At 40.2% G+C, this 25,791-nt stretch overlaps 1 protein-coding gene across 2 annotated transcripts; it reads right to left on the reverse strand.

Moving 5' to 3' along the window:
• Positions 1 to 1,228: 1,228 nt before the first annotated feature.
• OGG1 (8-oxoguanine DNA glycosylase) lies at positions 1,229 to 23,794 on the reverse strand. Of its 2 annotated transcripts, XM_072420673.1 has the most exons (10): positions 23,707 to 23,794; positions 21,087 to 21,180; positions 19,280 to 19,403; positions 18,441 to 18,808; positions 17,122 to 17,301; positions 15,826 to 16,004; positions 15,292 to 15,439; positions 14,176 to 14,225; positions 12,729 to 12,838; positions 1,229 to 1,367 (listed from the first exon to the last, which is right to left on the reverse strand). In XM_072420673.1, the coding sequence occupies exons 3-10, from the start codon at positions 19,387 to 19,389 to the stop codon at positions 1,331 to 1,333; spliced, it is 1,182 nt and encodes a 393-aa protein (XP_072276774.1). In that variant the 5' UTR covers positions 19,390 to 19,403; positions 21,087 to 21,180; positions 23,707 to 23,794; the 3' UTR covers positions 1,229 to 1,330. The 2 variants fall into 2 exon arrangements, with proteins under 2 accessions (XP_072276774.1, XP_072276775.1); XM_072420674.1 differs by lacking the exons at positions 12,729 to 12,838; positions 14,176 to 14,225 and having other exon boundaries at positions 1,238 to 1,367.
• Positions 23,795 to 25,791: the final 1,997 nt, after the last annotated feature.

Below are 25,791 nucleotides of genomic sequence, written 5' to 3' on the forward strand. Positions count from 1 at the left end.
TTAAGTTCTTAACATCTCTACCTAAATCCTGGGGTCTGTGCCGTTCTTGGCTGTGTTTATACATGGCTACAGAAATTGGCCTCTGCTGCAGATTCTCAAGTTGTGACTTTCTGTAAAGGTACAATTGCCATCTAGTCAGTGGGGAAAAGGAGATTGGGGAAATACTTCTTCCTACTTGCAGCATGACATGATCTCAGCCTAAGCAAAGTCGCGGATGTTGTAATGAAAAGTTGAGATGTTCCTATACTTGTAGGCGAAAATTAGTGAAAGATCCAGTTCAGGGATTTCAGGCAAACAGCATGGGTGAAATGCATGAATAGAAGCTGTTTCACCTGCCAAACGATTTGTATTTTTGTCTATCCAGTCCTGGGATTTACTAAGTTCCAATGGTGGACGTAGCCAACAATCCCTGGGCAGAACCAAAATGACCCCCTGCATCCCCAACTGAACTGATTGGCCCCAGTTGGATGATGTGGATCTGGGGCCCTCATGCATTGGCACACATTGCACCTCCCTATGTCCGCCCCTCCTAAGCTGTGTATTTTTTATTTGCAGGCACCTGAACAGATGGCTGAATGATCCAATCAGGATTCAGTATTGAAAGCAGGTGTCTTTCTATTGGTTGAGTAAGAATGATGACTAATAATTGCAGGACTAGAATTCAACCAATTATAAATGGGCATTCTCTTTATCTTTAAATGATTCAGAATAAGGACAGATGAGCTTTAATATATAGCTGTGGTTTATTTATATTCATTGTCTTCTGTTTCTAAGGGAAAAATCATAAGAATGAATAATAAGAGGAAGCATATTGGTAATTATCCCCCCACCCCCATACAACACCAAATATACGTAAAATTATTCTCTGGCCATAAAGATGGAGCCATATTAAAAATCAATCTAGTTTTGGATAGTGAGGAAGGATTTAGCAGGATTTACTTTCCTTCCAGTTTAGAAAAAGGTTGTTACCAGGACAGGATGTGAGGGGAAAACTAAGAAAACAGAAAGAAGTCTCCAGCTGCCTTCCAGCCTTCCCCAGCCTTGTACAGTTGTACCGACTCCTCTCCTGGACAGAAATTCCTTTCCTCTGATTTTACTGCACACTGAGAGCTTCTCACAATGTGCATTAGAAGCTGCAGCAAGTCAAACAGAGCCACCTCATTACCTGGTTGGAGGACATTCAGAATCACTTAGCCCAATTTCTCCCCAGCCAGACTGTTGTTTTTCAGTTCTAACAAATGTAGAGGCTCAGCATCACATAGAGCGGTTTGCATCGAAATGGCTTCTGTGACGTTTTCAGGAGGCATTGTATGGGAACTGTTGGCTCCTCCTACTTGCTATGATCTGCCTGCATTGCATCTCTGGATCTAAATAATGTAATAAAAACAGAAGGGTTTATTCGTGTTTATGTGGAGGCAGAAAGGGTAAAATGTAAGCAGAATAAACGTCAAATAAAAGGAGGGTCATGCTGGAACCCATCAGATTTTATCGTTATCTATTACCCCGAAGCAAATTTTCCTCCACTTCCTGTATGATGGATGGTTGTCCTCAAACCAGACAGTGAGGGGGAATCCAACTGAGCTCCACATAGCAATACAACCTGATGGGTCCGAACATTCCCCAATTATAGCTTTCTCAACCTTTTTACCATGGGGGAACTCTTTAACCTCCTGAGCGGTTCATTTCTGTCCAGATTTATAAGTCTAAAAGCAGTACATTGTCTTTCATGAAAATTTATTTTACATTGTAGGCCTGTAATTCTTAGGCAAAACTCACCGAAATAAAAGTCCAATATTTTGATGAACTTTAAATAAAAAAACACAAAAATCTGTTAAAACAAGGGTGCATAAATACATCAAAAATACTGAAACCTGTAATAAAACTGTACAGTAGCATATATAATATATATACACATTATAATGATTACTTTGTATTGTAATACTAATACAAGTTATACTAATACAAAATAATTTGAAATTCCCCCCACGCTTCCGCATGCACCGATGTACGCAACAACGTCAACGGGAACTTCCGGGGAAAGTCAGCGAACTAGCCGAGGGACCAATCGGACATAGAGGATGCGACCCAACGATGGGATCAGACGGGCAGGCCCTTGGAGGACACTGGTGGGACCAGGTAAGTCTTTATTTTTTATGTTTTTAGCTACCCCAATTTTGTCACGGGGTTACCAATATCAACTGATTTTTTTAAACCCCGAACCACACTCAGGGTTACCGCTCAGGAGGTTAAATAACTTATGGATCCCATGGACCCCCTGCCAATTTTTATGATATGCCCAATATATAATACATCAGCCTGGTGAATGCCTCTTACATTGATGGCCATCGGGATGAATGACCCAAATATTAATATTATTGCTGTCACTTAAACTAACCGAGGAGTCACAAATTGCTCATTGCTCAAGGAACCCCTAGCAACCCCTAGAGGAACCCTGGATGAAAAAACACTACTCTATTCCAATATAAAAAAGGGTTTTGGGATATAGATAGAAAATGTTACATTGATGCCATTTGCTGTAGAGAATCGCTAGCCAGGCTACATGAGCCATGCCTGAGGATACAAAAAGAACATTCCACCCTTTTTCTTTTTTTCCCCTTTGTAACTGTTCCTTTAATTCAAGTAATCTCAAAACAGCACAGTGGCTTTGCAGTGCTGGGTCCCAGGTTCGAATCTCAGCCAGGATGTGTTTGCGTGGGTTTCCTCCGGGTACACCAGTTTTCTTCCACATTCTTAAAAAACCTACCGGCATGAACTGGCTTCCCCCCAAAATTGGCCTTAGACTGTATTAATGACATATGACTATGGTAGAGTCATTAGATTGTGAGCTCTTATGAGGGACAGCTAGTCACATGACTATGGTTTTTGTACAGCGCTGCGTAATATGTTGGTGCTATATAAATACTGTGTAATAAAAATCATCACCTACACACAGTGTGAAACATCCAAGATTTTATTTATAAAACAGAATATTTTACAGGTACATTTATGACAATGTAAAAAAAAAAAAAAACAGCAAAAGTTACAGAGCAAATACAAAAAGTAGAATGTGATTCTATTAGTATAAACAAATGCACACTTTTGTTTTTGGAAATAGCGGACCTTCCACCCAAATCAAATAAAGAGTTATAGGTCATGTGTGCAGATCACAGAAGAAAAGATGGTGACTTGTTTTTGCATGCAATACAATTCTAAACTTTTTTTTTTTACTTTAGTTATTATGCAATGGTGGTAAGAAGCCCAAGACCTGATTTAGTCCACTGGTCCCATATATATCTCATTGCATGTGGGATTTCTGCACCTGGGTTCCCAGCTCTGCCCCTCTGCTAGACCTACTTAAAGTGTTAAGCCCCCATTCTTTATAATGTAAAATCAATCAATAAATAAGACCCATTGTGAGCCTGTCACACCAATGGATTTATTACAGCTCAGACAGACTTTCATGGGGGAATCTGAGTGATCCAACAAGCCTGGAAAGGATCTGGTCCAGAATTGAAAACATTTGCCAACTAATAGCAAATGATGAAGAAGTCCATTCCAGGTTTGCTGGATCCCCCAGTTCTCACATGACAGTATATCTTGGGAGCTTTATTAAATCAGACAACAGGCTATTAGTATATTATTAGCTTAAAATTCAAAATAAATGTCAATATAAAAAAATCAAGCCTAATAAAAAGGCATTAAGTATTTGGCTTTATGTCAATTTATTTTAATACATTTAAATTGTATATTTGGGTGTATTAAGCAGTGCCGATTTCTTTTACACACTAGAGAAAACTTATAGATTGGCCGGATCAATGATTCGAAGAGTTAATCATATCACTAGGATATTTCCCAATGCACAACCAGTTGCTTGTGAACTTTAAGCACATGATCTAAATGGCAATTAATAGACTGGTACAAGATGCCAGTATCGCATGTGGCTGTATTGGCATCAAGCTCCTGGTGATTTTTAAATAACATTGTGGAGTGGGGGGGGGTCAAAAAAAATGGCAGTGTGTTTAAAATCAACATGGTGTGCAGCCCCCTGGGATATTCCATTGGACACAGGGGAGGGCACAGAATCTGCACATAGGAAGGGATGTCCAGCAGAATTCAGGATCGTCTCCAATGATGTTTTTTGTTACTAATCAACAGTGCATTAGTCAGTTGACAAAAACCACCGACAGCATTCCTGTTTAACACATGATTCCGTCTGCTAAAATTTGTGCTGCAAGCAAAAACAAAGGTCCTGCAGACAGGATGAGACAAGAAGGAGAAAGAATAAGACCCACGTGTGTTCATTCTGCCCCCAGGAGATTGCAACAAGGCCAAACGGAAGATGTCTGAACTATGAGCCAATCAGCTGCTCTCTAATTTTTTAGAAAAAAGTTCTGGCAGCAAAAAGAAAAAGCTGATTGGTTGGGATTTGAGCATTGTTCATAGATCTTTACACACAAGGCCAAGAGTGAGCTCAGCAAGGGTACACGCATCAGCAATGACAGACCAGTCAAGCAGACCCTCGAATTACATAAATGCTGGTAAATATGAAGAATTGCAATGGGTATATACAGTTTTACCAAAATCTGAATCACAGAATCCATCAGCAATAAACCTTAAAAATTTTGATGAAATATGGGCTTTATCCAATATAAGTCACTCAATCAGGCTTACTCAGAATGGGTGTGTACGCTGGAGCCTAAGGTAAAAAAAATACATATAAATCACATGGAAGTCTGAGTTTTGTAGCCATCAGGGAATCTGTATTCAATGGTGCAGCACAAAAAAGTCCCATGTCTCCAACCTAAGTCATCCCCAGACCTGCTAACAAGGATCAAATTTTGGATTCTCAAAGTTGAAGAATTGGTAGTTCTACAGAGAGCCAACATAATTTAGTTTTAAACCTGCTGCTTTCTTCAACTTCTACCGACAAGTTGAATCATTGTGTTGGGATGATGAAGGGCGAGTCTTCAGGTCATCCAGTGCCTGTAGGAATTCTTGGCTGTATTTGTATGTGTCGGCATTGCTGAGCCTTCGGAGCATCGGAGGAAGAGATCCATCTTTATCAAGGAAGTCAAGTGTACCACTGCTTGAAATCGGTGGCAAGCAGGGTCCTCTTTCCCACGGGAAAGTCCAAAAAATTGACAAGTCATTTTGGTCACTCTTGGGTGTGGGCCCTTTGTATTCAAGGGATACAGAATGCCTTTTTTTTAAGATTGAATTGAGAGGTCTATTAAAAGACTCTTCTGGAACAGACAGACGTCTCGATTGCACCACTTGTTGGCTTGGCGTTAGAAATGTCACCTTGCCCCTTCTTGGAGTGGAGGAACTGTTGGTTGGTATTGGTGGATTTTGGGTTCTGTTATTAGAAGCATCTTCACCCGTGGAGATTCTTTTGTGACCTTTGGCCATCAGTGTTGGAATTTTGGCGGCCATCTCTGCTCTAGGCTGAATTGTTCCACCACCAGTCTGTTTCAGTTGAGCTGATATTCTTCTACACTCCAAGAGGTCAGTAAGGCTCTTCGGTTGTTTGGGAGCAAAGCCAGTTCCTTTTCTTCCAGTCCTGGTGAACAAGGTACTTGATTTCCCATTCACCATATCCACAAGTGGTAGCTTGGTGAAGGACTAAAGGTTGACCTCTTGTGCAGAACAGCTTACAACTGTAAAAGCTCCACCACTCTGACCAACTATATATAGTTATTGAAGCCTGGACTTTAGTAATCCGTGGGTTGGTATTTGGAACATGTTCAAAGGCAATAATCAGTGGCTGTCAAAGTGAATGATCGGTCCCTCTAAAAATAGCTCACTTCCATGACCACAAACAATAGGGAGCTCAGTGTCTCATTTACTACAAATTATCAACTTGGCCTAAGGGTTAAGAATTCCTTGCCGTTAACTCAAACATATCCCTCAGGGATTAATGCTTCATTGCTGATTAGTGATGATTAAATCATCCCTCCCTTGTTTGCTGGAAATACTGGGAGAGATATTACTGTATTTATCCAAGCTGTTTGTTTCCTGTGCATTGTGCTGTTGATGTTTGTGTGTTATCTGGTTACCTTTGAAACCAAGGATTGCAAAAAGCACATTTCAAACATTTCAGAAAATGATCAATACTGGATACATAGAAGAGGAAGATTGCCCTCCTATAGGAGGACTAATTTATTTTCTGTGATAAACAAGCATTTCCGTGCCACTTCTGCCCCTATTGCAGCCACCATTGGGTAAAATGGGAAAAATCTATTATGTTCACAGCAGTTCCATCCATTTAATGGTACCCGTTAGTGACAGGTACAGTATGGCTCAGCCTATCACACATTGAAACAAAATTTAGATTGCTCAAATTTCTATCTAAGGTTGAAATGGGCTTCAATCAGAATTATCCAACCACCACTAGTGATTTGTGTCCTTTCCAGTAATATCTGAAAGCATGAGCATTGTACAGATAGTGCTGTTCTGTATAGATGAGGGAATCTCAACTAGGCTTCCATGAATCCCCAGGGTTTCTCCAAAAGTTACTAGGGGTTCCCCAAACTATGGCGGATTGATCTTCAATTTGATTGTTCTAGGGCCAATACCACTTATTAAAGCCAGCTGCATGTCTCTAATGACATTTTTAGGTTTCTATAAAGGTGTTATTCTAGCCATTACTGTAAGGGGCATTCTTTCCACTGGCCACCAATTTAGAAGTCCTGAAAATCATTTTAATGGGCCATCAGGAAAGAAACGGTTGAGAAAGGATATGCTAGATTTTCACCCGAGACGATCACAAACATTTGTCTAGAGCAGGGGTCAGCAACCTTTACTATCAAAAGAGCCATTTTGCCTCCTCTTCCACTAAAGAAAAATAGTCTGGAGCCGCAAAACATAACACAGTTTATAAACTTTTAAAAGTTTTAATATTTTTTTAATTTTACCTGTTACAACAAGTGTGCATGTGTAGGCCTACTTTGAAATAAATTAAACACTGAACTATGCCCCTAGAAGCCTCCAGCTTCTAACGTATCATCCTGTTACATTAGCTGGAGGCTTCTAACGTAACAGGGTAGATTTTTTTGATGGGCAGAGTTCTTTATGTTCTGACGATGCCTTAGCGATGAAATTTTAAGGGGTGTTAGCCACAGGTGTCCCTCATTTGCAGCTTTAATTTTGTTTACCTGTACCCCCCAATCTTGAGTAATTGGGGTTCAGGTGCTAGAAGCCTCCAGCAATGTGTAACAGGGTAGATTATTTTGATGGGCAGAGTTCTTTATTTTCTGACGATGCCTTAGCGATTCTATTGTAGGTGGTGTTAGCCATAAGTGCCCCCACTTGCACCTCTATTTTGGTCACCTGTACCGCCTCCCCCCCGTTCCAGAGAAATTGGGGTTCAGATGCTAGATGCTTCCAGCAATGTGTAACAGGGTAGATTTTTTTGATAGGCAGAGTTTTTATGAATTTTTAGGAGGTGTTAGCCACAGGTGTCCCGTACTTGCACCTCAAATTTTTTTCACCTGTACCCCCGTTTCCAGATAAATTGGGGTTTAGGTGCTAGAAGCCTCCAACAATGTGTAACAGGGTAGGGTTTTTTTTTGATGGGTGGAGTTTTTAGGAGGTGTTAGACACAGGTGTCCCCCACTTGCACCTCTAATTTTGTTCACCTGTACCCCCTTCCTGTTCCAGAGAAATTGGGGTTCAGATGCCTCCAGCAATGTGTAACGGTAGATTTTTTAATGGGCAGAGTTCTTTATGTTCTGATGATAGCCTAACAATTACATTTTAGGGGGTGTTAATCACAGGTGTCCCCCACTTGCACCTACATTTTTGGTTTTGTACATCTCCCCATTCCAGTGGAATTGGGGTTCAAAGGAGGGGGATGTCATTGTACACACCCATTTGTACACGCCCCGTGATAGATTTATTTCACTGGTAGATTTTTTTCATTAGAACACCCGATAAGGAATCCCCCTCCTCTGCAGTGTCTTGGGAGGAAGGGGATCCCCCATCAGAGATCTCCCCGCGGCAGCCGAAGGGAGCCACAACAAGGAGGCTGAAGAGCCGCATGCGGCTCCGGAGCCGCAGGTTGCAGACCCCTGGTCTAGAGCGATGAAGTCCAGCACCTGTATACAGCTTTTTTGTCTATTGCTACTTTTATATTTTATGTAAAGATCATTTGAACTTTTGCACCACCCCCCTTTCCTATATATAATCCTTTATAAAAGCCCTATGGTCTATTAGTCTCAGAGAGCCAACTTGTTGAATCAGACAGTTATTAGTTCCTAGGTAACCTCTCCACCAAATAAACACTCCTCAGTCTGATACAGTAACAGTTTGCAGGTCACAAGATAAGCTTGTTGACTTCGGCTGAGACATTACAAAAAGCTTCATAAATATTGTACATGTAACTGATTCGTAATAGGAATGTTATACAGCCAGATAAACTATGCAAGCAATGACGATTAAAACTTAAAAATGAAAGATTCAGTTTCAATATACTTACAGCTGCCATTTGTCATTCAATCACATGCTGCCAGTGCTAGTAAATTTGCTGACACATGTTAACAAGTAACTAGTAAAACGTGCAATCAGGGGAAATCCAACTTGGACAGTAGAAGTGCTGCTTAAGGTCTCAGCCCCTAGTATGGGTTAACTTCACCTTGCAAGACTTGTTTTAATAAAGGCTGTAGGCACACCGAAATGTAGGTCCTTGTAGCTTCTTGTTATCCAAACTTAAATCTCAAATATGGTATCACCTTTCCTGCCAATTACTGTGGACCACAAAACAACACCTTTCCTAATTTTTGAAGATGAAAAAGGGGGTAATGTTTGCAGTCACAATCAGAAAGGTGATCTGTGGTTTTCATGATACAATGCAATCAGTACATGTCACACTAGGATAGAAAGTGTTAGTGGAAGGGTCACAAGATAAAAATAGAGGAAAATTGTTTAAGGACAACTTTGGGTATTAAAGTAGGCTTCCTAATCACCAAAGCCAAAGCCAAAGCCAAACCAAAGCTTGAAAAAGTAACAATACTACATTCACATTGCCTGTGCAAATAGCAGAGGTGTGGAACGGAACCATCAGGACCACACACTACAGGCTTCCTGCAGAAAACTACAGGAGAGGATGGATACATGACCAGTCACCCTGCACAATGAGAGAATACAGCCGTGACAGGTGTTTATTACAGGAGGCATCTGCACAGGGGCAAAGTTTTATCAAAAGCACACCAAGTTTCTAATAAGAATACTTATACCAAAGACAGCTACCTCTTACATATAAACTGTCTGTACTGGACAACTTGACTGTATATACAATATTGGCACAAATGGGCCAGTGCTTAGGACCAACCCTATCAAAGACAAGGTCCATCATTGAATTGTTGTCATTGTGGAATACCACCAAAAGTTTCTCCGCCTACTTGATTTTCGATTGTGGTGTTCATAGATTAGTGTAATCCATGATCCCTACGGATGGCTCTTCCGCCTGTTCTGTGCACTTCTTGCTCTATTCCCAAGACTCTGGATAATAATAACCACTGCAGGGCACCCAGCACAAGGGGTGAGGCTAATCACATATTCTTCTAAACGACAAGTAACAGATTCGCAAATGGTCTTCAATTGTTCCTCTTTCCACATTTTATTTTAAATGATTTAGATTAGGACAACATATCCTACAGAGAGTTCCAGTCAGTAATATTAAAACTATTAAGGGCTTTGTCCCCAGGAGCTTGCAATCTAATGTTTGGAAAACTAAGTAAATATTTGTAAATCTATCTCTTTATAGAGGTGCACCGGGTCTCTTTATGTGTACGATAATGATGGCAAGGAAATATTTATTTTTGCTCTGTGCACACGTCCAACCTTGTGCATACAGTACAATCAGTTCTGCACAGACTGTATTGTCAGTGGTTCGATGATATTTTACTGAACCCACCAATGCAGAAATCCTATCAGCACCAGGTATTGTACCAGTGTTTCCCACAGTGTCATTTTATGTGAATTTCTCACTATTACTTCTTAATATAGATACCTTGAATATATATTGTTCTTTAGACCAGCCATTTGGGGCAGGTAAGTCTGGCTAGTACAATGACTGCCTGAATGTTTAACAAGGTATTTCATTTAGCACATTAGGGTGCCTTGGCAGGTTATTCATTTTTAACAGGCTGCCTTATTGCAATGATATTACATGCATTATTTATAATTCTCTCTTGCAGCTCAGCAGGATTTAGACAGGGAAAGGCAGAGGGTAATCCAATACAGGGATATCCTCATGGATCAGCTGCTCCTTCATTGTCTACTCAGCAACCTAGGGTAGGTGCATGACCAGGCTGTAAGGCTGTATTGCACCAACCATAGTCAGGAATCTGTCAGGGGTGTCTGGATCACTGGTCAACCAAAGTTGATGTACATATGTAATTCAAATATCCATTTAGTCTCTGCTTAAATTTCCATTTAGTGAAAAGATCATGTAATACAAATGAATACTGTGATCATGACATAGGACTGAATGTATGGTCTCCGAACTCTAAGGCTACGTACACACGTTCAATAATTGTCGTTGGAAAGGATTCTTCACAAACCTTTCTAATGTTAAAAGGATGAAAGGTGCATGAACGAGCGATGTACAAACAGCACCGCTCTGCTCCATGGAGAGGCAAAGGGGGAGAACGACGGAACGGCACCCCTATGCACGTTCTCCTCTTCACCTTCATTACGATCGTTGACCGTTCATGGATCCGCAGGACGGATCTATGAATGACAAGCTCTGTACACAGGCCAAATTCTTGTCCAATATCAGCCCTGAGGCGATTATCGGATGAGAATAATCCGACGTGTGTACACAGCCTAACTCGCTCAGTAAATGTTACTTGCCTAGCTGTCATTGTCATGTGTCTTTAAAAGCATTCATCAATGGCATGGAATATATGAATACATTAAAAAAATGAGATCTGCATCCCTGTTGCAGGCCAGTGACCCAGTTTTAAAACAGGAGATTCAGGATGACAGCCAAGCAACTGGCAGTTGCCAACAGAGAGGCCAGAAATAGATGTTTTTCTAATGACAGGTTTTCTTTAAAGGCAGGATTTGAAGAACAGAGTTGCCAACAAGTTAATCTTTAAGCTAGGTCAGGATGTATTAATTGATGGCGGCATGCCCCTAATAATGAGACATAGTGACACCACTTCCAGCACAAGTCCAGGCTTGCAAAGGAAGATTTTAATCACCAATCTAACATTGTTGACTCGGCGGTCAACAGAACACTATTCATCATCTCTTCCACCATCACTTCCAGCCTTATAACCAGACCCAGCACTGACTCACTCAGCCTCTAACAGAAATGCTGCTGACTGAGCCATATTGGACACGTCAAGGCTAATCTAAAGGAATTTAGTTAGGTTACTGACCAAGGTTTCCATGGGTTTACTAAAAAAAGAAAAGTTTTTTTGCTTGATTGGATGGCTTAAAGTGAAACTAAAAGTCTGGGATCAGGTAGGGTATTATTGCAGAATAGGACAGGTGATGTCCCTTCTGCAATAAGCATTCTTTCCTGCCTAATCGATTTGTGGATCGGTCAAGACCAGCAATTCCGGCTTCTCATGTGATTGCCAGAACCCGGCAATGAACCTAATGAACTTCTACACATATAATCCAGGCCATGTTATGACCTGGCCAATCAAGATAGCCAAGAATTGCAAATAGGAAGAGAAGAAGGAAGAACATGGTGGAACAGAACATGGACAGGTGAGCATAGTTGAGTGAGTTTAGTTCCATCTGAAGTCAGTGGAGCTCCATCTCATTTATAAAAATATGCTTTGCAAGGGGATAACTCACTTTGCTATGATTTACTAAATCAACGTGAATGGGCTGCAGATAAAGTTGTACCTGCACTGTTGCAAGTGAACACAGAATGCTACTTCTGGTCATTGACATACAAAGAAAAATTTCATAAGTAAAATAACATCTAACTCTACTTCTAGTTTAAGGTTTTAGTGCCAACCCCAATATCTAAGAACAATGTATTGAAAAAGACATTGAGAAAACTGGGGTTTGCCAGTAATTTAAACTTGTATTTCATATATAAAGTAATAATGGTGTATTACATCTCGGCGCATTGCATTCAACGTAGGTAACCCATTGACAGTTGGAATGGTGCCTGTTTATACACAGAAACCAAAATTAGTTCTATACAAAAAACGTCTTGATCCTGACGCGTATCGCTGATAGGCTTCCTCAGGGGATGTACTGAGAATGTTACAGAATTTTAATTGAAAATGGTTTTCATATGAAGAAAAAGATTCTCCAGGGAAGGTGGAAATCTGGTATTCACAATATCCTCTGGGTTTAAAAGTGTTCCATTCAGGCAGCAATGTAGGCGTGCTAATGTGATAGTGATGTGCAGGCACATTAGTTGACCAGGTATACGCAAGACATTTCTTGGTCTTTAATTGGATGTGTTACTAAATGTAATTAGAAAGTATACAAGCTGAATGTACAGATGATCGATCAAATCATCAGAATTCGGATTCAGAATTTAGTGCAGCAGAGACCCCGTGTTGTCAGCTTGCATTTAGGAGTCCACTAGATGTTTAGATAACCAACAAGTACTTTTCTGTACCTGAAGAATTTATTTGGATAACATATCTGGAAATGCAAATGTACTGCTGAGCTGAACAGAATTTCCCTGATATGTATTGTAAAATCAAGAGTTCTGCATATATACAAAAAATGTATAATTTTATATTTACATTTTACAAGAAGTTGCAATTTCTTGTTTGCATTTAGTTTTTGCCTTCGTCCTGGCTTTCGGGCCTTTGTCAGGGCTCTGGAATTTCTTGAGGTCAGAGCAGAATAAAACCTGGACATGGAAACAATTAGAGGAAAAGAAAAGAGTGAATTCTCATTTCACAACCATTGACCTCATATCCCCATACAATGAACTAGTATAAATGCTATAAAACCAGTAAAATTAAATGAAGTCTCTGCTAAATACAATTTAAAATAAATAAGTCAAATGACACAGCTCCGAGGTGATGCTACTGAAACAACATCCCCAGTCACCCAACTGCATTGGAAAATGCACAGATATTTTGCACACATATATTTCAAAGAAATGGACCTATGTGTGGCCTTATGCATACACTCCAGACATGTTGCAATATACAGCAACATTTAAAAAGGTATAGATTTTATCATTATAAAGTTGTCCTGAAATCGAGAAACTTTGTCTAGGCTGAGATGATGTCATCAGTCTGCTGCAGGTAGTAGGAGGCATGCCCAGAATCTCCTCTTCTCCAGTGACCAGATGCAGCATTGTAACTTTGTATCATGTCACAGGGTCAGAGGCTGCAGCGGTGGCTATTCTGTGTGACAAGAATAAGCCATGAACTGCACAGATCTCACAAGATGGATTCCTTCTACATTTGTAAAACCTTTCAGGGCTTGTCAACCCTTTAATTATTAAGCACAGCAGTTGTGAAGTTACCTTTCTATCTGGGTACCTGAGGCTGCATAATGTTTGGCACAACATGCTGGGATTTGTAGTTCCATGAGATGGACACTAGGATTAAACTGTTTGTACTTGCATTAGTAGCAAAGCAGTGGAACTGATTGGTGTCATTAAACACAGCAACGCCTGCTGGTCATAAATGGTGTGAGGTGTATTTATTACATTAGCTGTCCAAAGAAATAAAAGCAGAAAACCACAAAAAACATTTAAAGGGGCCTGCATTCCAATTAGGGCCAACCCTTCTGTCTTTACCAATTTCCCACCCCCTACTCAACAACAAATGTAGGGGGCCTGTTCCCAAAAAGACCTGTCCTTCAAATAGATGTGGGGTCTGTAATCTGGGAGTTCCTATTAATAAAAGAGCCCTTAGATACCCTGCCCTTATCAGGTTTAACTTAAATTTACAGAAAACCAACATACCTTTTACCTTGGGACATGTTCCCAAATGTCTCCATAACAATTCTGGTGATAACACCATGTGTAGGGTATTTGCACTTATGCAAAAAGTCTGCAGTCATGGACTTTAGGTATTTTGACATTTTTTGTCATTTTGCAAAACTGAATTACCCAAATTGTCTACTCCAAAATCTTGACTTAACCCCCTACCTTTCTCAATAGGAATATGAATGCCAACAACTGCTTTCTCAGATGTTACAATGCACAGCATCTGAGCAATTTCTGCTTACCCCCTGTGCCCATCCAGCATATGGACCCCACATGTTCCGAAAAAAGTCTCCTGTAGGAAAAAAAAGCAACTATGAATGGTGAAGATGAAAGTGCCGAGTTCTAATTCAGGGCTGGCAAACATAATAAATAATCAAACACTAAATCAGAACATGCCAGAACACAGAATGCTGTATATTTCAATAGGACACAAATAATCATATATAGAATACATTTGCACATTTTTATTTCAAAAATTAGACAGCACATATGTACTGACCATACAGATAGCATAGGTCAATTTAAAACCTGCAAATAGGTGTATAGAAAAATGTGTCTTTTTTTAAAAAATATGTAGGGGGCAGGACCAGGATATGGTTTTAAAAGAATGTATTGCCTGGACTGTGAGACTGCTGTGTGATGCTTATATGTAATCAGCAGGTATGAGTCTGTTTTTATCACAAATATTACTATCATTTTATTATGGAAACCATTTGACCCAGGGGATGTAGATAGATTTGAGAAACACCAAAATCATTTCCAGAATTCAATCAATATACATCAGAGATACCCAAGCCTTGTATGACCTAATTTGGAGATTACTAGATATCTGTCCAATCAGGCTATGCACACACATCAGATGATTATCGCCCGAAACGAATGGATGTGCGGGTCTCAGAGCAATAGGACGTGAAAGGTAATAATCTGCAGAGGTGTTTTTCGAACAGGATCCACTGAATATCTAGAGTTCCTCCAGAGGTTGCTAGGGGTTCCTTGAGCAATAAACAATTTGTGACTCTCAGGTCGGTTACCACCGATGACACCAATGATATTTTTGGCTATCTGTAGGGGTGAAATTCTTCCCAATGCCCAGCAATGTAAGATACATTCTTGCCATTGACCACCACACTAATGTAATGTGAGCTGTGGATATTATATCAGAGGTTCCCCTCGATTTGAAAGTTATTTTACAGGTTCCCCATATTAAAAAGATTGAGAAACACCGGTGTGCAGTAACCCATAATCAATCAACCAGAACAAGATCAGGAAGATTTGCTACTGGTAGTGAGAGGATGGGCTGAGTATGGAACCCTACAGAGATCAGCAGGAGTGATCCAACAAACATGAAATATTCTTACCAATCTCCCGGTATACCCTCTCAGTAATGCTTTTATTCCCCTGGCCAAGCTGAGGCATATAGTCCCTCTTAGCGATTTGCCAGACGTGGGTATCCACAGGTACAGCCTCAGGTTTGTCCAATGCCATTAGGCATACACAGTCAGCGACCTAAAATCATATACAAGTTATAGAGAGATAAGACAACCCTCCTTCCAGACATAGTGTCAGATCTGAACACTGGATCCAGCTAAAGACAGTCCAAATGGCTCTCAGAAGATAACATTTGCAAGCCTTGGATGTAACTTGTATTTATTTATTTACACTACTATATGCATATTAAAAACCATTTGAAGGTCTGTGACTAACTAGGTATTAGCATTAAGATGGCAGCCCTGATGCTGTAACTCCTCTCACCCTTATACCTCCTCCCAGCAGTGACTTGCAGCTAAGCTAACCCTGTTTCACCTTTCAGCAGCCTTATTAACACTATGCATGATTCCAGGGTGAGCTGAGCTATTGAGATCAACTTGAAAGATTTTTAAAATTATACTCACTTTAGCTCCGACTCCAGGCAAAGAACACAGTGCAGACTTTGCCTCTTTGTAGGAAACATGGCGAAGGCTCCCCAACCAGTCCGGGCCATGCTTATTTAGGATGGTCTTTGCACTCTCACTGACAAACTTTGCTCGGTACCCAAAGCCCAGATTGCGTAACTTGGTCTCTGTTTCATCGGCTACAGTGAGGAACAAAGAGACAATACAGGTCAATCACTGAGTAACACTTTACATAACGCTGCCAACGTCAACAAAGGTGATTAAACCTGCACAGAAACTTCTGGCACTCAATGTCTTAAATAAGAGCAGTAAACAAAATGACAACATAATTACTGTATGTGTAGTATGTTCCGGAACATAAATTTGCCCTGTTGTAAGATGTATAGTGAAAGATGTTCTCCAGGCACACAGCCTTGCTGCTATTGGTAGAGGCCTCTAGCACCATCTTCAGGCTAAAATATAATAGTGCAATTCCATATTCCTTTAACACAACAGTTTTCTGTACATCCTACACATTTATTGTGTAATGTAATCGCCCAACCAGCTTACAAACCAATTGGAAAACCAATAAAACCTTTAGATTGGCATCATAACTAGTTATTTGCAGGTAAAGAGAGAATTTATTATTATCATTCTTACATTAAATTATTAAATTTATATAGCGCCGACATATTACGTAGCACTTTAGAAAGTCCATAGTCGGTTGTTTAGAGCTGAAATCCAACTTCCCTTAAGTCTAGCACAGTTGTACAACTTCCTCTCCTGAACTAAAGGTGCTGATTTCACCGCAGACTTGGGGCTTCTTATTAGAAGTCAGATGAAGTTCCCTTCATTTCCTAGGTGAAGGACATCCAGGTTATCTAACTTTTTCTTCCCCAAACAGACTGACCATGGCCTTCTCCTTTCATTCATGGTATTTAGTTCTTGCAATCACAGAGGCTTAGCATCATATGCATGCAAATGCCTACATCCGCAAATTGGCATCCACCCCTTAAGCCATTTTTATTTTTGTGTAACTCTTGTACACAGCCAGCCCACTACATGCATTTAGGTAATGCTGTAATATTTTCAGGAATCTATGTTCAGCACCCTTCTGATCTGTCTAAATCACAAAGAGAAGCACCAAGACAAAGTGAAGACATCATTGGGGCTAATGAAAATGGTAATGTTTAATTTATTTCATTAGCATGTTGAATAGGAGGGGAAAGATATGCAACTGGGATCTATATCATATCAAGTCACCTGCATTGAACACAGCTTTCGCGCAGCCAACTGATGTTAAGTGAAACAGCTTACCTGCCAATGCCTGGAGACTGGGGAATGAGTAATAATCCACAGAGTCAAGCCGGCAGAGGCGATTTCCCAGAGCACCGCACACTCTCTCAATCATTCCTGTGATGCGTGAAATATGGTTATTGGAGGTACAGATGAATGAGAAGAGACATTCTACTGGATCCTGGCGCAAGATGCGAATTCCTGGGGAGAGGCAGACAAATTTTTATTACACAGACTAGAACACACATACACAACACAAGGATAATTGCACCCTGCTATATCTGAGTGGTTAGCAAAACAGGGTTGTAGTCCTGATTAGTGTTGATGGTCGAATTCGGGTTGTCCCTATATTCGACCCGATGGATTATATATGAACGATCATATTGTTACAGCATGTACAGAATTGTGCACAATATGATTGTTCAAGTATAATCGTGCATAATCGTTGATCGGTCGTAATCATTCATTTTCTAACAATAATTATTGGAAGTGTGTACCTAGCTTTAGCCTAAAATAGATATGACATCTGCTCTTTAATATTCATGTGAAATACAGGGGTATGTAATAGTGTTATGTATCTTTTTATAATGTATCTTTTTATGTATCCTTTTACAATGTATCTCTTTACAATGTATGTTTTTATGTATCCTTTTACAATGTATCTTTTACATCTGTTTGGCGGCTGTAGAAGCTCTACACAGTGCTGAAAAAAACCTGAATTTTTCCTCCTATTGACTTCAATGGTATTCGACTTTGACATTCGACCACCCGAATTTTTTTTGCTATATTCGATCGAATAGCTGCCAAATCGAATAGTGAGCTATTCGACCAACACTAGTCCTGATACCATGCAGTTGATTAGTAATTGGAGTCTATGGACCTGATTTATTAAAGCTCTACAAAGCTGGAGAGGATACACTTTTTTGAGTGAAGCTGGGTGATCCAGCAAACCTATAATGGATCTGGTCCAGGATCAAAAACATTTGATAGCAAACAGTAAAGAAATCTATTCCAGATTTGCTGGATCACCCAGCTTCACTCATTAAAGTGTATCTTCTTCGGCCTTGGAGAGCTTTAATAAATCAGACCCTATATACAGTATGTATGTAGTTTAAATGTTCATTTGTGTTTGTGTAATAAGCCTATGAAATAAAATCAGGGACTTCACTTCATTTAGAGTTATCATCTAACATTTGAATGCTCAAAAAAACCCTCGTTTTTGGAGGGGATGCTATAAAATATATATGACAAGTGCAGTGACATTACTCTCACATTGAAGGCTGGTGTATGTTGTCTGAAAATTGCTGCTGTTACAAATCACACAATTATTAGATTATTACCTGAAAAGTCTCCGGCTACTTTCTGAAAGTTGGTGTCCGAGTCCCCCCATTGTTGATAGAGTTCCATGAGATTGATGTGCAGCTGGAAATAATCCTCCAATGTTTCACTGTCTTTCTTGTAGTCTTTGGAGTGCATAATAATACGTTCATTTGTCCAGCCATCATCTTTTTCTTCTTTTATGTCTTTGGTGTGGATGGCTTCAGATGTTGTGTTTTGTAACTTTCTCTTTGTGGCCTTCTTCTGTGTTCCATCTTCTTTCTCTGTTTTGGGGTACACGGCATACCAGAGTCTGTCATCCTTCTGTGTCAGGGTCCACACACGTCCATGAAGCACACCAGTCCAGAAACCTGGACTGCTCTCCCTCCACCTGAACAATACAAAATACATTATCAGGGGACTATGTGCTGCATACATGTGTTTATGGCTTCCTCAAGATATCATTATTATTATTACAGAGTGTTTATATAGCGCCGACATATTACGCAGTGCTGCAAGTCCATAGTCATGTCCCTAGCTGTCTTTCAAAGGAGCTCACAATCTAATGTCCCTACCATAGTCATATGTCATTAATACAGTCAAAAGTCAGTTTTGGGGGGTAGCCAATTAACCTAACTGCATGTTTTTGGAATGTGAGAGGAAACCAGAGTACCTGGGGAAAATCCACTGTAACATGAGGAGAACCTGCAAACTCCATGCAAGATAGTGTTCTGGCTGAGATTCAAACCTGGGACCCAGTGCTGCAAAGGCCAGAGTACTAACCACTGAGCCTCCAAGCTGCCCATCAATAAGGAATCAGATACTGCTGAATTTGTCTATAGTTTCATATACCGTTACATACCGAAAAGATTGCCCAGCTGGAAGCACAAAATCCAGCCTGAGTTCCGAGGATGGGCAAGGCAGAGAGCGCCACAGAGCTGGACAGGCTGATAGAGAAGTGAGATGACGCATCTTCTTCTTGTGGCCTAAACAGAAACCAAATAAAATTATTGAAAAATAGTAAGCTGGCCTCCTTTAACTTCATTAACATTGTAAAACACAACTCCTATCATTATAAAAAATCTGATTTTGTACAAAATATTGGTCAGACCACATCTGGAGTATGCGGTCCAGTTTTGGGCACCAGTTCACAAAAAGGACATTGTGGAATTGGAGAGACTGCTGAGAAGGACAACTAAACTAATAAAAGGAATGGAGGAGCTCAGCTATGAGGAGAGATTAGCTGAACTGAATGTATTCTCCCTTGAGAAGAGACGTTTAAGGGGAGATATGATGGTATATTTAGAGAACTCCCTTCCCAATTAGTCAATTTAAGATCATTATAAAGGATAAGAGGGCACTCTTTGCGTCTGGAGGAAAAGAAGTTTAAGCTCCAGATAAGGAAGGGATTCTTCACTGTAAGGTCTGTGAAAATGTGGAATCGGCTCCCTCAGGAAGTAGTTTTAGCTGGATGCTTTTCAAGAAGCACAGAATATAACTTAGTATTAAGGATATAAAGTAAAGATAGCAGAGATTGATCCAGGGAACATCCAATTGCCTCAGTGATTTAGGAAGGATTTCCTATTGTAAAAAAATAGTACCAGGGTTTTTTTTTTTGCCTTCCTCTGGTTTGACTATGTCCATAGGGTTTTTTATCTGGGATATGTTTATTACACTAGTGGTTAAACTCATTGGATTTATATCTTTTTTAATATTAAAAATTAATATGATATTAAGTGATACGAGACAACAAAAATTATGCATTCTGATGCATGATGAATGGAGATGTTTATGCTTGATAGATAAAATAATTTATTGGTAAAATTACTCAATCAATATTTGTTTATTTATCGAAATGAATGTGGACTTAAATGTAATATTATATTTAAATTATGATTTACGTGGACCATAAACTCATTACTGCACACCCCTGAGCAAGCCAAAACTAGCAAAATCCATGGGTAATAAGGACTACACTGGTTAATTTAAAGACGCTTGTTGATCTTGCTTAGTATATATAATTCCAACGCCATGATTCCACAATGAATTGTTATTTAATTATGTATAAATGACTGTATAAATACATAATTATTGTTTTTTCAAAAAAGGCCTGAAAACCCCATTTGATTCTTCCCCTTTTTAATTATACATAAAAATACCTACGGGGAGGCCACTACATATTCCTTTATAAAAGTATAGGGATACAGAGAAAAATTATATTCAGACAGATTTATTTTAAACCAGTGCAATGTGTAGAATAGCTCAGTGGTTGAAACTCTCGCCTTGCAGGTACAAATTTGGACAGGACAAATGCATGTTCTCTCTTGTGTTCCTCCCACATTGAAAAAATACGCTGTTAGATATTTTACTTCCCTCTACATTGGTCTTGGACTATGTGAATGTCAAGGCAGCGTAGCATGCCATGTAGTTATTGTCACAGCCTAAATTTATTTGGCTTAGTTTCTTCCTTAATGGTAAGAGTTTCACTTAGGGCTCGAGCTGTGGTAGCTAAGCTCTCCTTAGTGGTGTTTTAATCTCAATATAGATTATATTGATTTTATATCATTTATATCTTAAATAAAAAAAACATATACTACTGTAATATCTATGTTCTAGTTCAGTTTCCTCCTCTTTACAAAATAATAAAAATGTACTGTGAAAGATCAAACCTTGAGTTTTAGTGCTGCTTTCTCATTTCGTGTGGGAGACACAGGACGTTGGTGAAAGCGGTGTTGGCAGGGTGGAAGAATCCTTCTAATAAATCTAAAGCAGATAAATCAAAGTGACAAAAATGACTCAGAATCAAGGGATACACTCCTCATCTGACTTCAAAGACTTGTTATTCCCATTTCAAACATCAAACCCCTAATACTTCCTGCAGTGTGTGGGCGAGGAGAAATCCTAGAGCCGAATACAAAGTTTGGAATCACAGGACTGAAGATGCAAACCAGCTATGCAGATATAGCTTTATTAGTTTACCTATGATGTTCATGCCAGCATGTAAAGGTCATCTCCGACAGTGGGCCCAATATATAAAAGCTCTGCAAGGCTGGAGAGGATACACTTTGATCACTGAAGCTGGGTGATCCAGCAAACCTAAAAGGTATCTGGTCCAGGATTGAAAACATTTGCTAACAAATAACAAATGACTTTGAAGAAATCCATGCCAAGTTTGCTGGATCACCCAGCTTCACTGATGAAAGTGTATCCTCTCCAGCCCAGGAGAGCTTTAACAAATCAGGCCCGATGAAAGAGATGATATACATATGAGAGATGTTTTGCCCAACAAAGGATTTGTATTCCTGTCCATCCAGTTTTGAGATTTATAAATATTATTTATTATATTTATTAGATTTATATTATTGGTGACACTGTTTTACTTTTATTTATCTGATGGCTTATTCCATCATCTCCCCCACTCTGCCTCTATGTGAGTGGTCCTCAAGGCTCAGTCCTTGGGCCCATTTTCTTCTCTTGACACCTTCTTCATTGGCGAACCTAAATAAAAAAAAGTTTCTACTTTATATAAAATGGTAGACTATTTATATTTTTTAAAAGGTGCAGCACCTCCCTTTTCTGTCTTGATTGCTGCGGTGATCAAGACAGAATGGGAATGCAGAGCTTCTCGGGATAACACATCCCGGGAAGCTATCAGCTGCTCCTTCTGTGCATGGCTAATTTAGCTGAAGGAGGCCTTTCTTTATTGGGAGAAAAAAAATTACCAATCTCACACATGCGCAGTGAGATCAGCAGTCTTTTTCCCCATGTACGTCACCCGATCTCGGGCCCGCTCAGCAGGTGACTGGGTGACATACGAAGTACACAGAAGGAGGCCGAAGAAGATGGTGGCACCCGGTCCAGGGGCCGAAGACGGATACTGGGATGACGAAGGACCCAAACGGAGAAACCTGGCGATAGAGCAAGAGATCTGCGGGATTAAAGGTAAGTGTGATTTTTTATTTTGCGATTCATTTCTCTTTCAGTGTAACATATCTTAAACCAGCAGAATCATCTGTCCACCCTGACTTGTCTTCCCCTGTCCTGGGTACATGTTGCCTGTCTTTTAGCTGGGCGCACCACCTGGCACTTTTTCACTAACCACCCGGCTGTTTTTTTGTGGTTACTGAAATATCGGGTCACAATACAGGGGCTGCCACTCACCTACAATATCCTCTCACCCAGTTTAAAAAAATTTTTGGGTTGAACACTGCAGTAACAACCTAAAAACAGCTGGGTGGTTACTGAAATGTGCCAGGTGGTGTGCGCAGCTAAAAGGGTCTGAATTGGGTATTTAGCCCACCTCATAGAAACGTTGTCTTGGTGTCACCTTTGATTCAGACCTCTCCTTCACTTCCCATATTTAGATCATGTTTAGCTTCTGTCACTTCCACCTAAGCAACATCTCTAACATACAATGTATTCTGTCACTAGAGACCACCAAACTCCTTGTACACGCTCTTATCATCTCTTGTCTGGACTACTGTAACCTCCTCCTCCCTGGTATTCCACTAATCCGATGCTCTTCTCTACAATCTATCATGAATGCTGCAGCCAGACTTATCCACCCTTCCCTCCGCTCCTCTTCCGCTGCATCTCTTTGTAGTTCTCTTCATTGGCTTCCATTTCACCTTAGAATCAAATTCACCTCCTGTGCTTTACCTTCCAATCCCTACACAGTTATTGTCCCACTTACATTTCTGATCCGTTAGAAAAATATTTCCCCAACCGCTCTCTACTAATGACTTCCTCACTCATAACCTCATCACGCGCACGGCTCCAAGACTTTTCTAGAGCGGCCCCACCTCTCTGGAATGTCTTCCTCGTCCTATTCGGCTTGTTCATACCTTTATCAAATTTAAGGTCCCTAAAGCGCACCTCTTCAAAAATCACCTATCCACCTCCCTATCTTTCCCTAACCACTTCTAATAAGCAACCATTCCCCTATCTATTGTATACAAAATAAAGTCACTGGGTTATTGGTAATCTCGTGCCATAGTTTGCCATCCGCACTCCCTAATTATTGCACAGTGCCGCATTATATGTTGGCACATTATAATTATATTTGTCTTGTTCCGTCCACTCCAGACTAAAATGCAGACATTGCCATGGCATATGCACATCTCAGTTCCTCCTATCTGAGGTCTGTGTCCTTCCACATTGCTATAAGTCTTGCTTCAGTACTTCCCACTCCTATAATCTACTTTACTTCTCCCTGGTAAGGTACAGGGGAAATTGAATGTTATCCTACAGACACTATGTAAAAGTAAGCATTTGTATCCTTCCAATTACCAGGTTATCAGCCATTCCTGCAAATAAAGTCCAAGCAGCCGCCATCTTGCCGTAGACCAAAACAAGCAAGCACGGTATCTAGAATAGTTTGTTTTAATGGGCGGTGCTTGTGTATGAGGCGGAGCGTGTGGAGTGACGCAATACGTATAGCGACGTATGGGTATTTTTCTTTTGCTAGACGCTAGAATGGAGTTTACTAAAGAGGCGGGGCTTATGGAAGGGGTTGGTCTTGTGTAGTGACGTAAGACGTACAGGGACGTCAGGTGATTTTTGCCTTCTGCCTTGTGTTTGGTTGCTGTGAAGGATCTCGCGGCCGATCGCCCTCTATCGCCGTCTGCCGGGTGAATTACGTATTGCAGCTTATTCTTTAAGTAAAGATGTATTTGTGTACTTGGCAGAGCACCTGGTGGGGAGGGGGTTGTGATTCAGGGGTACAGGACATCATCTGGTATGGGGTGCAAGGGATCAAGAGAATGATTTGGGAGTAGGAGGACACATGTTAGGGGGAGTGCAGGTTTGGGGGTACAAGAGGGATCCTAGGAGGTGGGAAGTGGTCTTGGGGTGCAGGAACAGGTGCTAAGTGAGTGGGTATGCAGCCTGGGAAAGGAGCGCCTGGAGGTGGGATCTATATGGGGAGGAGGTGCACAAGAGGACATGGGGGTGTGATCAGGTGGTTGGGGAGGGCATGGGGGTGACCTGGGGGATTCTGGAGTGCCTTGGTTGTGATCTGGGGGTTACAGGACAGGATGTAGGGCGTGATTTGGGGTGCACAGTAGTACCTGGGTGTGTGATATGCAGGAGAGGAATTGGGGCATGATCTGGGGTTGCATGAGAGCATATGGGGGTGTGATCTATGGGTGCAAGAGAGCTTCTGGGGTGTAAACTGAGGTTCAGGAGAGTACTCACAGTTTGATCTGGAGGGGGTGGCAGAAGGGCCTATAGAGTGTAATGTTGGGGTGCAAGACAGCATCTGGGGTGTTGGAGTGTGCTTTACCATGCATGGGGTTTTAGGTGAAAAGTTAAAATATTCTAAGTGGCCCATTGGGAGTCATTTAGTGACCTGGCCCATGTAACCTGATAGGGGCAGTGCAGTAGAGGAGAATTGTCAGCATGCTGAATTTCACCTAACTATACCACATGATGAAGGTGTTATCGATTTCTGATGAAACATTTGAAATCTGCACCAAAATTAGTGTTGCTGAAATCACCGCTGTGGTGTTTTATAAATTTGTATTTTTTTTTTTTTGGAAAAATCCTCTTTAATTGTCCATGTTTAGGTGAATAAAATGGTAAATACAAAATTTGGCGTCACTACCAGAACAGAATGAAGCAGGAAATCTAACGGCAGCATAATTTAATTGACACAGATCTCTGACTGATGCATTTATAAGGAAAACAAAGATATTTTGCAAATCAATTCTGTTTACAGATCAGATTTGGTTTACAAACCTCAATGCTTAGTCATGTGTACTTTGACATCTTAACTCTGGCTGTGAAATATTTATTTGCAGTTTTTTTTTTTTTTTTTGCAGTATAGACATGTCTTTGGAGAGACATCACCAACTTCAATAGTAACCAAAGAGGGGAATTAAAAGAGGAAAGCAGATGACCATGAAAATAAAATCTTAGAAGATGAAAAGCAAAACAATGTGATTGAATATTGTTTTTTGGTGACAGTACAGTATACAATATTTTACTTTACATTTTTGATGTATGTAGCTATTTCATAACCTATTAGAAAATTCAGTAACAAATGTTTTTGCATAAATTCTTAATAAAACATTTTAATAGTTTCATATATATTAAACATTTCCTTACATAAGGGTTTAAACATTCAAGTGTTTCTATTCAAAGAAAGGTGAATTACCACCTTTTTACCTGCAATCTCTAAGAAATGCAGAAATCACTTTTGGTTGATGGTTCTAGGACAGCAGAAGAACATACAAATATCCTGCCATGTACAGGTTATAATCCTAGTTCTTGATAAAATGATAACATGGCATTATGTAGAAAAAAATGTCAATAATAGACCCTCATTTACAAATGTGTCTAATACCTGAGAAGATTAAAGAACCTAACTGATCT

Source organism: Pyxicephalus adspersus, chromosome 8, assembly GCF_032062135.1.
Source record: "Pyxicephalus adspersus chromosome 8, UCB_Pads_2.0, whole genome shotgun sequence".
Lineage (NCBI taxonomy): Eukaryota > Metazoa > Chordata > Amphibia > Anura > Pyxicephalidae > Pyxicephalus > Pyxicephalus adspersus.